The sequence below is a fragment of the Lactuca sativa genome, chromosome 7 (genome assembly GCF_002870075.4).
Source record: "Lactuca sativa cultivar Salinas chromosome 7, Lsat_Salinas_v11, whole genome shotgun sequence".
Taxonomy (NCBI): Eukaryota; Viridiplantae; Streptophyta; class Magnoliopsida; order Asterales; family Asteraceae; genus Lactuca; species Lactuca sativa.
In genome coordinates, this window is record NC_056629.2 from 36,751,344 (window position 1) to 36,766,193 (window position 14,850).

Below are 14,850 nucleotides of genomic sequence, written 5' to 3' on the forward strand. Positions count from 1 at the left end.
TCATGATGAAAGATCTGTAAATTTCCACATGCACTACAAGAAGTCTGGATAATAGCGGCGACGCGTGTCGTCGCTAATGGTGGGGTTGTCGCCGCTAATATATTTAGTGGCAACATGTCACTGCAGATGCGTCGCCAATAATGCTTCGTCGCTAATATACATATAGTCGCCGCTAAAGGTTACTCGTCGCCGCTATTGTACTCGTCGCCGTTAATAGTATATCGTCGCTAATACGCAGCTGTCGCCACAAGAGATGTCGCCGCAAACATTGTTTTGTTTTTTGTTGTTGTTGTTGTTTTTTTTTTTTTTGCTTATTTAACATTAAATTTATAAAAAGCAATATAACATTTATAAAATATGATAACTTTTTATAGAAATATTAATCCATACACAAACAATTCAAAATATTAATCCATACACAACCAAATCCAAAATATTAATCCATACCACCTAACTAATGTATTCTTCCAAATTACAAAACATTTGCATAAAATCCTAAAGTAACTACTCGTCCTCATCATTTCCTTCATTATTTGGTGGCGGTAACGAGCGAAACCACTTTTCCAATGCTGCAGAACAGGTCGGGTCCTTTAGTATTGTTTACAACATTTCCAACTACAATGAAAACAAAATATATTACCAACATATCATAATAACATTATAATTTCCAAAAATTATACCATTCTAAAAAATATCAACATATAAACATATCAAATACACTTAAACATACATCTACTTTCCATTATATCATTATACTTTTCAACTTAAACTAACAATTACATGTGATTGTGGTTGTTATTGTGTCACTGGTTGTTCCTGATCGTACATGGACACAATGGTAGGGGGTTTACGCCCAATGCCTCTGATATGTCCGCGCCGAACACCCAATATTCTTTCAAAACAATTTTTATATCAGTGGGTGTTAGACCGCTTGCTTCAGAAGTAGCTTGGGTTGGTTGGTTGATCTCCTCGAGTAAAACATTCTGTATTTTCAAAAAATAATAAAAATCATAAAAGTTATTTTACTAAATACCCTTGACGATATAAACACTTATATGAAAATACAAATTAACCACCTACGTATTGTTGTTCGACTGCAGGACTATAAAATACCCCTTGACGATTGGAATTAGCCTTACGAAAAACTTCGATTTGACAGATATCCTATTTAACATTAAAAATTAGATTACTTATACTTTAAATAAATATTAAAAAATATCATAACTTACTTCTTTGAAACATTCATTGTTGTACGAGCTTGACCCCCCTCTGTTTAGAACTACTTGTTTTGCACGACATTCTGTGTTTGATGCCAAACGCCTTAACAATTCTGTCGTTTGAAAATGTTCGATTGCCTTCGCCCAATTTTCATGTGACATACCCGTGGGGGGTTGTTTAATGCGGTTGGGATATCTGCAGGCCCCCCGATTTCCTTAAAATAAGAATGAGCTTTACTTTTTCGACATCTGTAAACTTTTGCAAGACTCGAATCAATGCTCTGCAACAATTGAACACGCTTTGGATCCATGTTAACCTTATCCAAATAAAATTTATTCTACAAAATGCAAAAAATTTAGTTAATTAAATAACAATCACAACTAAACTTAAAATTATATCCAAGTTACCTTTAGATGCACAACTTCTGCGTTCCTTAACGCGGGGGAAACATTGTCCCAACCAGATACGTTGTGTAACATTCCGAAATTCAGGTGCATATCTTAAACCCTTCTTCTTTATCAAGTTGTCAAGTTTAGCCCCTAAAAAAGTATGGCTATTGAGTACGTTGGGCATACTGAAGAGTACGCTGCACATACTCAAGCGCTTACTTTGGACGCGGACTCACCTAGGCATGCTGGGCGTAGCTGGCCCAAATGCAAACCCTAATTGTGGCTTGTGGACTATAAAAGGAAAGATATGGTCTTGTCCCCAGCCACCATTCTACAGAGAGAAACCCTAGGAGAGCAATATTATCGTTCTAAAGCTAGCGTGTGAGTGTTCTTCAGCTAGAAAGTGCCTTTGTATGTTAGTGAAGAATAAGAGGAGGTTCTTGTGGAGGCTAGAAGTTGTAGTACAAGCTTGGATCTGAGTTCTACAGAGGGAGGAGCTTCACTTGGAGGTAAAAAGCTCAAAACTTTCCTTGTCATTTTTGATTTGTGCTTCATAGACCAATTTTTATGGTTTTTGGTCCCAAAGTGGAGACTTTATGAGAAAATGGTCTCCATAAGCTTAGATCTGCCATATTTCAGAGTAATATGAGTTGTGGGTTCATAAAAATCCAATCTTGGACGTGAATATTCAGTCATGCATGAGATGAAGGCTTTATCAGGAAAGAGGAAAGTTGTTTAGAGTGATTAGTGACCTTTACAGCCATGCAAAGGCTTAAAGGTTTCAACTTTATGGATTAAGTGACCTTAGAAAAGTCAGATATGGAGTTTGAGTTTATGTCTTAACCGTTTAAGACCAAAAATCCATAAGAGCATGAAACTGAGACTTACGTTGGGCGTGAATCTCAGTACGCACAGCGTAAGGGTTTTAGGCCCCGATTCTAGATCGCCGGAGTACGCCCCGCGTATAATAGCTGGTACGCACCGCGTACTGCCCCCTGTTGACTTTCGTTGACTTTTAGGGTTTTAGTCGACATTTGGACTTTTGGGTCAAGGAGGGGTAAAAGGGTCTTTTACCCTTCTGTGGGATTGTAGAAAGGGATTTAATCTAGCCTTTGAGAGCCATTATTTATTAAGGATATTGTTTATGTGATTAGGCGGGGGCTAGATCAGTATATTCGTGTGCGAGATTATCCGAGTTACCCGAGGTGAGTCTTCTCACTATACATTACCTAGAATGGTATCTATGTGTAGACCGGAGGGTCCTGTGTGCTATGTGTATGTATGAGATTATGTGCATTGTGATATATGTATGCTATGTGTTGTATAGACCGGACCGAAGGGTCCAACGATATAGACCGGACCGAAGGGTCCAACGATACAGACCGGACCTGAGGGGTCCAACGAGCTATGGGACTGGAGGGTCCTGCTGAGACACATCAACCGGAGGGTCGTACTATATCCTCGAGTGGCGTATGTGTTGTATGTGGTATTTTAGGGAACTCGCTAAGCATTTATGCTTACCGTGTTGTGTGTTATGTATTTCAGGTACCAGTGAGGATCGCGGGAAGGCACCGACATGACCGTACACACAGATGGAGTTTTATTTACATTGAGATCTTGGGATTTGTTTATTAAGATGATGTTGGTACATGGATTTTGATATTACATATGAATTTTTATTATATTTTGAAATGGAAAAATTGTTTTGAAAATTTACATTGTTATAAGTTGGTATCAGACCCTTGGTTTGAGGGATTCGGATGCACCTTCGGGCGTATCTGAACTCAAACTGAGGATTTGAGAATTTTTTCACAATAAAACAATTTTTCTACAAGAGTAAAAGGTTTTGAAACGAGCAAATCAGAGCAATGTGTACGATCAACCAGCGCCCAAACGGTGATTTCCCAAAATACCCTTACATTATGTGTTATGAGATATGATATGATATGTTATGCATACTAGAGTAGGCTAGGTATTCATATTAGGAATAGAGTGGCCTAATTTGTGATGCCTTAGCCTAGGAGATTACTGCTACTATGAGATGCTTGAGAGTGAGTAGGTAGCAACGAGGAGCTTACGAGAGGTCTGCTGGAGAGTAGCCTATACATAGCGAGATTAGAGTACTTGTGATCTGGGATCCTAGGAGGAGCACTTGGGGTGAATACGGATGCGGTGTGGACGGTAGTATAGGGCCCGTACTACTGAAGACACCGGATCAGTGCGCAGTCCAAGTAAGAATCCTTAGGGTACTAGGGAGAAAGTAGGGTTGAGTTATCGAGTGCGAGTACACTCGAGTGAGTCTCTGATATTTTTATGTTGTATTTCAGAGACATCATGGTTGCAACACGCTACGGACCAGAGACCAGCGACGTGAGTGACGAGGAGCTTCGTCAGATGATGCACGATGAGGTGGCTGCAACTATCTACGCGAAGATACCGGAGATGTTTGGGTCTATTAAGACCACCTTGATTGAGACGTTTGAAGAGAGATACGCAGTGGTTACTGAGGTTACGGCTGCTATGGCTACTGCAGTTGTTGCTGCTGCTAGACCGCAGTTGGGTGACTCGTTACTATTTCGGGAGTTTAGCAACACGAAGCCACCGGTGTTTGATGGGACGCAGGATCCGATTGCTGCGATGAGATGGATTTATGATATCGAGGGATGCTTCTACACATGCTCATGTCCGGAACATCTGAGGGTTCGATTTGCACTGAACCAGCTTCGCTTGGTGGCGAAGGACTGGTGGAAAGTTTGTGATGTCGGACTTCATTACTGCAGAGCTTACCACAGTGACCTGGGAGAGGTTCACTGTGATGTTTCGAGATGAGTATGTTCCCCCTGTGGAGAGGGGATGTCTAACCTAGGATTTCTTGTCCCTCACGCAGGGAACTGAGTCTGTGACAGTGATTAAAAGGATGTTTCATGAGAGGGCGTTGTTTTGCCCTGAGCGCGTGTCTACTGAGCAGGAACGTATGAGCCGGTACTTGAGCATACTAAGGAGGGATATTCGTGAGTTCGTGGTGAACTCGTTATACCGAACATTTGCTGAGCTCCAGGCAAATGCCTGGAAGAGGGAGATTGAGTTGGAGAGTCAGGTCAGGGAGGAGGTCGAGTCTCAGAGGAGGGACAGATGACCGACGCATACTCAGCCGTCAACCAAGCGGGCAAAGCCCGCTGATTCGAGATCTGGGGTCCGAAGGGCCGCACTTGTGGGAAGTGCGGAAAGAGCCATGAGGGGGTGTGCAGAGTTGGGGTATGTTACAAGTGTGGGAAGGAGGGGCATTTTGCGAGGGATTGCCCCAAGGGATTCTCGGTTTGTTTTCATTGCAACCAGATCGGCCATCGGAAGGCCGAATGCCCACAGCCACTGCAGGGATTCGCACATGGATCTGCACCAGCTGCTAGAGCTACTGAGATCCGGCCAGCGAAGGCCGAGGTACCGAAGGCTCGCGGGAGAGCCTTCCAGTTGACAGCGGAGGAGGTCCGCGCAACGCCCAATGTCGTGGTTGGTATGTATTCTTTCATGTGTTAATTTTGAGTTTGAGATAATGTGCTCATATTATGATATGCGTAGGTACATTTCTTGTGAGTTTTGTACCTACTTTGGTGTTATTTGACTCGGGTGTGAGTGAATCTTGTGTATCGTTAGCCTTTATTCAGCACATCAGTATCCGTCGAGAGACGTTGAGTCGACCTCTACGAGTTTCCATAGCTAACGAGCGAGCGGTGTATGACACTGATGTGATTCGAGGATGTGTACTCGAGATCTTCGGTGTTGAGTTCCCGATTGATCTGGTCCCGATTGCGATGGGGGATGTCTGTGTCATCGTGGGCATGGATTGGTTGAGCTGATTTGGAGCAGTTATCGACTGCGAGCGACAACTGGTGACCATACGAGACCCTAGTGGGGGAGTTCTTACGGTGTACGGCAAGGATACCCATTCTGGGTCAGCGTTCTGTTCGGTTGCTAGAGCGAGGCAGAGTCTACAGTAGGGTTGTACTGGGTTTGTGGCCTATGTGATGGACACACGAGTGGCTGCGGAGAGGCCGAGTTCGGTTGGTGATGTACCTATAGTGCGAGAAATGCCGGACGTTTTCCCCAAGGAGTTACCGGGTGTGCCTCCCGAGAAGCAAGTGGAGTTTCGCATCGATTTAGTTCCGGGATCGGCGCTTATTACCAAGGCACCGTATCTCCTTGTGGCACCAGAGATGCAGGAATTATCCTCACAGTCTCAGGAGCTGCTGGGGAAGGGGTTTATTCGACTGAGTAGCTCGCCGTGGGGAGCACCGATCCTTTTTGTCAAGAAAAAGGATGGTTCACACCAGATGTGCATTGATTACCGAGAATTGAACAACTTGACGGTCAAGAACCGTTACCCCTTACCGAGGATCGATGGTCTGTTTGATCAGTTGCAGGGAGCGTCTTGGTTCTCCAAGATTAATTTGAGGTCTGGATATCATCAGATGAGAGTGCATGATGAGGATATCCAGAAGACGGCGTTCAAGACTCGTTATGGGCATTACGAGTTCATGGTGATTCCTTTTAGGCTCACCAATACACCGACGACGTTCATGGATCTCATAAACAGGGTGTGCAGGCTGATGTTGGATCGTTCGATGATCATGTTCATCGATGATATATTGGTGTATTCGAGATCCAGAGAGCAGCATGAGGAGCATTTGAGGGAGATCCTCGGAGTTTTGACACCAGAGAGGCTTTACGCCAAACTCCAAGTGCGATTTCTTGTTACAAGAGGTCCAGTTCTTGGGGCATCTCGTCAACCAAAATGGGATATTGGTCGATCCGGCCAAGATTGAGGCTGTGATGAGTTGGGAGGTGCCGAGATCCCCCACAGAGATCAAGAGTTTTCTTGGGTTGGACGGCTATTATCGGAGATTTATCAAGGATTTCTCCAAGATTGTCGTTCCTCTCACCAGGTTGACCCGGAAGGGCGTGGCTTTTAGTTGGGGTCCTGAGTAGTAGGCCTCATTCGAGACACTTCATCGAAAATTATGTGAAGCCCCGATGTTAGCCCTTCTTGAGGGGATGGAGGATTTTGTGGTGTATTGTGACGCATCGATATCGGGGTTGGGTGCGGTGCTGATGCAGAGAGGGCACGTGATAGCATACGCATCGAGGCAACTGAAGCCTCATGAGACGAGGTATCCCACCCACGATCTGGAGTTGGGGGAAGTGGTGTTCACCTTCAAGATCTGGCGTCACTATTTGTATGGGGTTCGGTTTACCATATACACGGACCACAAGAGCTTGAAATATTTGATGGATCGGCCCAACTTAAATATGCGCCAGAGGAGATGATTGGATATGGTAAAGGATTATGATTGCGAGATCCTGTACCACCCGGGCAAGGCTAACGTTATAGCCGATGCCCTAAGCCGTAGGGTAAAGAGTGCCTCGATATGAGACGTTTGTATGAGGTTGACGGTGATAACTCCGGTGTTGGACACCATTCGGGAGGCACAGGCAGAGCAAGATGTACAATATAGAAATACAATAAAAGTTAGTTACCCTGCGAAATTGTAAGATATACAATATAGGCAAACAACATAAATAAAAGTTAGACAAACAATATGAATTAAAGGTACATTTCAAATAAAATTTCTATTACAAAAAAACATATGATTTTTATAATCAGAGTCTTCATCATATGCTTCAATGTCTTCTTAATCAGTGTCATAATCAGAATCGTCATCATCGTAATCAGTCTCTTTCTCGGAAACATTATCGATTCTACCCGTTGGCGGAGGTACTTCAGTCTCGTCTTCATCATCATATTTAACATTGTTTTGAAAGTATTTTTAGAAGTCGATAAAATGTCTAGCTCCAGATGAAGAGTTGTTTTGAACTATGTCAACATTTTCAGCCTCCACATTGTCAACATCTTGGACAGAGTCACTGTAAGCATTTTGGACACTAGCATTGTCGGATGGTAGATCCCAAATACATCGATGATTAACATGCTAGACGACACAACGAGGGTTGCTGTTTTGGTTTCTTCGATGATTAACAGGCTCACGGATATAGAACACTTTTTTGGCTTGCGAAGCATATATGAGTTGATCATCTTGGTGTGCTTCTTTTTCTGTGTCGATCCTGATGAAATTATCATCAGGAATACCTCCCGTATCGAACCACTTGCACCGAAATATTACAGTCGAATAATCATAAGGATATTGCACCTCCATAATCTCTTCTAACTGGATTAAAGCCATCAGCTGCCAGCCCTCGACGTATGTTGCAAGGTTCACTTGAGAATTCAAGGTAATCTACATCAAATTTTTGCCAAGACTCTCCATCAACGGGATGACGCATAACACCATATTCTGATCTCCCAGTACTATGCCATATCATATTTTTGGAAGTGTACCATGAACAATACAAACAACGTAGTCTAGGGGCCACTAGAAAGTATCGTAACACCTTATGAGCCACTTTCTTACCCTTGGTGTTTTTATCAATCCACTGACTCTCTTTACAAATGGGACAAACTTACAATGACTTGTGTTCCTTCTAGAAGAGAAAACAATCATTTTTGCACACATGTATTGACTCGTACCCCAAATCTAACTTCTTCAGTTTCTTTTTTGCTAAATAATGTGAATGGGGAACCTTGTTGTTTGGTGGAAATGTTGAATGCAACAACTCAAGGAGTTGATCAAATGAACTATCAGTCCATTTGTTGTTGACCTTGATATGCATCAGCTTTGCTAAAAAATCAAGGAAAGAAAACGTACAACCAGGATATAACTTGGTTTCGACTGCCTCTAACAACTTTTCAAAATCATCATCGACACCGCTACCCCCTGTATTCGAGGTTCCTTTATCGATGTTTGTATCATTTTCTCTCGACTGCCACATAACATCGTCAATAACATCATTCATCTCGTTACTTGGCGATACGAAATTTACAACTGGAGGGATTAAAGGTTCACCGTGATATATCCACATTTTGTATGATTTACTGAAACCATATATACGAACATGACGTCTCATTGCTTTCAGATCCATGAAGTAACGATTATCACATTTCTCACACGGACATCTGGTTTCACCTTTACAATCTAGGTGTAACATGGATCTCTCGACAAAAATGTCGAGTCCTAGCTGGAACTCGGGAGATTGACGATGTGGATTAGTAGTCCAGCTTTTATCAATAGACATGATGCAACTGAAACATAATTTAGTGTTTAAGGTTTACTCTACGGGAAACAAAAATCAAGTAGAATATTCATAAAGTATCCCAACACTGGAACACCAACATTAAGTCACTAAAAGTATGTTGTTATTAAGTTGGTTTTATAATTGATTTAATTTGATTTTATAAAGGTAACTTAATTTGATTCTAAAGGTAAATTAATTTTATTTTCTAATTAATTTAATATTTTCTTTTTTGTTATTAGTTTAATTTTTTGAACTAATTTTATTTTATTTTAATATTAATATTAACTTGATTTTAAAACTAATTTAATTTTATTTTACAATTAATTTATTATTTTTTTTATTGATATTTTTAAAATTAATTTAATTTTATTCTATAATTAAATTAAAATTACTAGAAGTATGTTGCTATTAATAACCTAATTAAAGCTAAAGTTGTAATGACCAACATTAAGTCACTAAAAGTATGTTGCTATTAAGTTGTTTTTATAATTTAAAGCAATAGTAGCGGCAAGCAATAGCGGCGACGAGGAGGTATTAGCGGCAACAATAGGACAATAGTGGCGATGAGGATGGAGGGAAAAATCAACGCCTTTTCGCTTTCCTCTACAGTCGTTAGATTGAAAAGAAATCGGACGGATGAGTGTAATTTGACGCGGATTGTTGTAAGTGAGTATTAGCGGCGACACCGGGCAATAGCGGAGACATGTAACGCGTCAATTACATGTCGCCGTTATTGTCCTGAGTCGCCGCTAAAGGCGTCGCCAGTAATGCCAACATTTCTTGTAGTGATTGCATATAAATTAATAAATATATTGATGTAAATCCATTTATTTAATCTTTTAGAAAGAAAATATAACTAAATTGACCCATGTACACAAAATAATTAATCAAAATTGTCGCATTCGCTTGTAATCATACATATAAACTTAATTAAGAATTACTGCTACCATTTCTACAAAGCTAAATATTTATTTTACATAAAAGACATTTAATACATAATTCTACCATTTTCACAAAACTAAATATTCATTTTACATGACAGATAGTTAACACATAATACAAGTACATATAAAATACATATTATAATGAAACTTAACAAAATCTAGTACACTTATACATACATAGAGAGACACTAGTTAAGGGGTTGTAACATGATTAAGCAAGAGTCTTCATAAGAGATTGAAGAGCTTCTTCAGAAATAATTTTATACATTCTTTCAGTAAAATGCACAGCATCCCAATAAACATACTTGCTTCTGTTGACACAAGTAGACAACCCTTTACAGCTTGGCCCGAACTCTAATCCTGATCCACAACAACCCTTTGATGCCTCTATGAAACCTGTAGTTTATTGATGAGCAAATTATAAGAAAGTCATTGTATTAGCATAAAATTTTGATTTTGATACAAGTTTTTTTTTTCTCAAAATTTGTAATTCTAGCTAGAAATAAATAAACTACTAGTTTAATTACAATATTATATTTAGTACTACGAGTTAAACATGCAAAATAATTTGAACATAAGAACTGACCATATTTTCTTGGGTTTTGAACTGTGTCCAGTATAAGACTATAAATGTCTGTGTAGAAGTTTATGATACCCAATGATGGTTTAAGAGTAGCCATAAGTGTTTTGATCTTTGTGTTGAAGGTAAGAGCCACCTTGTTGTAAACATCATCGCACTCAGCTGTTCCTCTAAGCGCTTTAATGAGTGGAATACACCCAAATGGCTCCATTCCCACCACTGCCAATCTCCTCGCACCCTCGACATGCATTTCCTAAAATTTCGATCAAAAAAACTTAGTTATGTTTCCATTGATGCAACACGAACAAACAAATATTTTTTTCTTTAGAATTTATTTTAAATAGAGTAATACACACATGTTTCGTTTTTTTGAGACAACATTTATTTATATATAGGGATAATGACTTATAAGGGTAATCAACTTTTGAGTTTATACACATTTAGTTACTAAACTTATTTTTGTGCTTGATATATCAATGAACTTGTTGAAATTGTTTTAAAAGTACCAATATGACCGGTAATAGTGGGTTTTGCCAGTTTCGTGCGTCTTTTCGGACTAAACATGTTCTCCGGCTAAATATGAAGTTTCTGGCGAGTTCTGAGGCACACAGACAAAAACCGACCAGTTCAACCTTCAAACTTCGATTTGGTTCCAGATTCGTAGGTTCTTTGTTTGGTTCCAGATTTGATTTGGTTTCTTCAAAAACAAAATTATTCATCTGTGTGTTTAAAATTGATTTCGTTTTAATATGTTTTTTTTTTGAAATTATCCATTAGAAAAAAAATCGATTTCATAAGTGTGTTTGAAATTGATTTCGTTTGAAAGGTTTAAAATCGATGAAGATGAATGGATTTAGAAACGATATCTAAAATCGAGTTCGATTCTTGTTAGGGTTTCTTCATCAGAAACAAAATTAATTTCAAATGTGAGTTCCAAAAACAAATTTGATTCCAAATATGTTTTGAAGGGTTTAAACTCGAAGGAGATTACGGGTTGCAGAAACAACAACCTGAAAAAACTTCCATTGACAAACTCAAACTTTTCCATGGATGAACTTCCATTAATGAACTCGGAATTTACCATGGTTGAACTTCATTTCATGTGTTTGACATGTGTTCCAAAACCATGGATGAACTCAAAAGCTATCATGATTGGAACATTGTTTCTTTACCGGAGAAGATGACCGGAGAAGTCACTGGAGATACGGAATCCCGAAAATATTGTCGGAATCTCAAAACAGGTGTTACCTCTTATTGCCGGTAATAATGAAATACTTTAAACAAAAATACAAGTTTAAGGTTTGCAAGTGTATAAAAAAAAAAAATAAGTGACCAAATATACATACAAAATGTATAATTTGTTACCCTTTCATGTCATTATCTCTTATTTATAAATTAGTATTATAATAAAAAAAAATAACGTAATACAAAAACTTTTTAGTAAAATCTATGTAGCGATGTTACTTACATCAATTAATGCAAAGTTTGTTTATAGTTTAATGAAAGGTTTGTTTGTAGTAGAACATAATAGGTTAATAAGTCATATTTACACATGTTGTAGTATCATCCACATTAGCATGTCATGCATTCTTATTTCAATTATGTCATACCAACTCTTACAATCACTTTACACTTTATTGCAATGTCATCACTTTTTTAAAAACAATATCCACCAACAAATGTACAATAATATGTACTCTATCACTACTAAAGATAAAAGACATCAGCAACTAGGTTGTTCCCACAATGAATGTTTACATCATCGATGATTATGCTATTGAACATTCCAGAAAAATATTACACAATGTTCAATAACATAAATTAGTTACAATTAATAAATAGTACCATATTTATAATTTGACTTTTGTACCATTTCTCAACCTTTAATTAAAATTAGATTATATTATCTACGGAATGAGATAGATTCCAACATCATATTAGATTGCAACCTCTCTGCGATAGATGTATGAGGCTCTCCAATACATTATTAATTAGATGTATGAACTCTTACATTTTTTTTCCTAAACTACTTAGAGTAAAGATCTTAGACTAATATATATATATATATATATATATATATATATATATATATATATATATATATATATATATATATATATATATATATATATATATATATAAAGTCAAAAAAATGATTCAATAACTGTAGTATCTTTTTTTGTATGTTTTTTTATTAGCTTCTGGTTTTCATAAACTTTATATATATATATATATATATATATATATATATATATATATATATATATATATATATATATATATATATATATATATATGAGAGAGAGAGAGAGAGAGAGAGAGGGAGAGAGGGAGAGACCTTAATGTATTTTGTCATGGCAGAAATCAAGAAATCTTGATACTTGTCTATGGTGAATTGCTTAGCACGAGTAGGCTCGATGTAATAGTTCTGTAGGAAGTCATTTGTACCCATGCTTAGTAAAAACACACCATTTGTGACGATTTTCTGAGCTCTTTTCTTCCCCACTAGCCTTCCTAGTCTTGCCTTGTATTGCCGAAAGTAATCCAATTGTTTGGGGAGTGATATCACGTTCTATATCATGCAAAAGTAATATCGAATATATGACCATTGGTTCAAGACACTCCGTTAGAATGGAGTAAAAATATATATAATCTAAAGAGTTCTTACGGAGAGCTCGGCAGTAAGATCATCAAAACCAGAACCACCAGACGCGAAGCTAACACCGTTAGGAAGTTGTGCATTTGTCAAATTTGGATCAAGATACGCTGGTATGGTTTTCGTGTGACCCAATGCCTCCGCTGTAAAACAACGTATTAGACAGATGTAACTTAACTAAGTACATGGTGATGGTAATCGGAAAATGATTTAAATAGTACGATACCAATGAGATCAGTTGCAAGTCTTCCGTTGCTAAACCGTCCGGTAGGTCGGCCATTGTAGAAGTCTTTACCATAAGGCAAGAAGTTAACCTTTTGGTCCGTAATAAGGTTATTGTTGTTACCAGGATCAACACTAGAGTCGCCAAACACAAAAATGCAAGACACATTGTTCTTCGCTGCAAATACCCTTAGCTTTGCAATGTCTATAGCTTGTGCATGTACAAGCATAGCAAAGAGTGCCAGAATCACCCTCATGATCATATTAGAGTTAGAGAATACAAATACTATCGTTTAAATTTGAAATATAGAAGACATCTATTCTCGTTTAAATAAGTACACAAAAGTAATACAGGTATTTAATTTTGTTAGGTTGAAGACTTAAATGATTATACAGATATATTGATCAGAATTTATTAGTCCAAGTCCTCTAGCTTTCAAAATATTCAGTCGTGTCTAGTATGATCTTTTAATCAAATTTCTGGTATGTGGTAGGGTCCATCGTTTACTTTGTAGTAGTGGATATCATTGAGAAATGTGAGATAGTAATCTATTAACTTATGCAAGATTACGTGTTATAGCAATTATCCATAACCTTTTTTAAATAAACAAAAATGACACAGGAGGATAATCAACTGTTGAGTTTATTTATATTTGGTCCCTTTTGCTTTTTATGCAATATAACATCGAACTTATTGTTTGTGTTCACCATAACCCTTTTGACAGACTATCAGCTGTGATAGGCAGTTATGGTGAATACAAACACAAAATCCGATAGTATATTAGGTATAAATAAAAAAAATGGACAAAATATGAACAAAATCAACAATTGGTTATCCTGCTTAGTCATTTTCTCTTCACTCATTTATAGAAAATCTCACACCATCTCATGCTCATATTAATAACTTTATGTGATTCATTATTACTTCTTTTCAAAACATAACCCATAAAAAACATTATTCATGTATAACTTTGTATGCTAATAAAGATATCACTCATGCACAGTAATATCCTTTTGCAGAGAGATGTTGACAGTTAACCACAGTAGGCGTATCATAGACCATGTTTTGACTAAGCTACCCCTTCGAAATGCTCTTTATATACGTTATGACCTAAGAAAACTACAATCTTTGATATTTTTTAGCTTTAATTTCATTTAACTTTTTGGGGAAAATGACTCAGGAAATTAATCAACTGTTGAATTTGTTCATATTTGGTCCCTTTTTTTTTGTACCCAATATACCATCGAACTTATTGTTTGTATTCACTATAACCCTTTTGACCGGCTATCACAAGCGATAGTCAGTCAAAAGGGTTATGATGAACATAAACAACAAGTTTGATGTTATATTGGGTACAAAAAAAAGAACTAAATGAACAAACTCAATAGCTAGTTACCCTTCTGAGTTATTTTCTATTAAATAAATTTATCTCTGCAATTTCTTTACAAATTATTCACAAAATTATGTTACTGATCCTTGTGGTTGTCCAAATCAATGTATAGTAATAAATAAATAAATAAATAAATTAAAAAAAAAAACCATTAAAATTCATTTGGGATTAGTCCATGTGGTTTCAAAATTTTGTGTATCCGTTCTTCCTTTTAATTTAATCTACCTTTATTAAAAACAATATTTTTTTTTAGAAAAAATAAATA

The 14,850-nt window shown here is 37.5% G+C and overlaps 1 protein-coding gene across 1 annotated transcript; it reads right to left on the reverse strand.

Moving 5' to 3' along the window:
- Positions 1-9,741: 9,741 nt before the first annotated feature.
- LOC111880816 (GDSL esterase/lipase At5g45950) lies at positions 9,742-13,502 on the reverse strand. The gene is made up of 5 exons (XM_023877233.3): positions 13,199-13,502; positions 12,985-13,115; positions 12,655-12,888; positions 10,323-10,569; positions 9,742-10,132 (listed from the first exon to the last, which is right to left on the reverse strand). The coding sequence occupies exons 1-5, from the start codon at positions 13,455-13,457 to the stop codon at positions 9,948-9,950; spliced, it is 1,056 nt and encodes a 351-aa protein (XP_023733001.1). The 5' UTR covers positions 13,458-13,502; the 3' UTR covers positions 9,742-9,947.
- Positions 13,503-14,850: the final 1,348 nt, after the last annotated feature.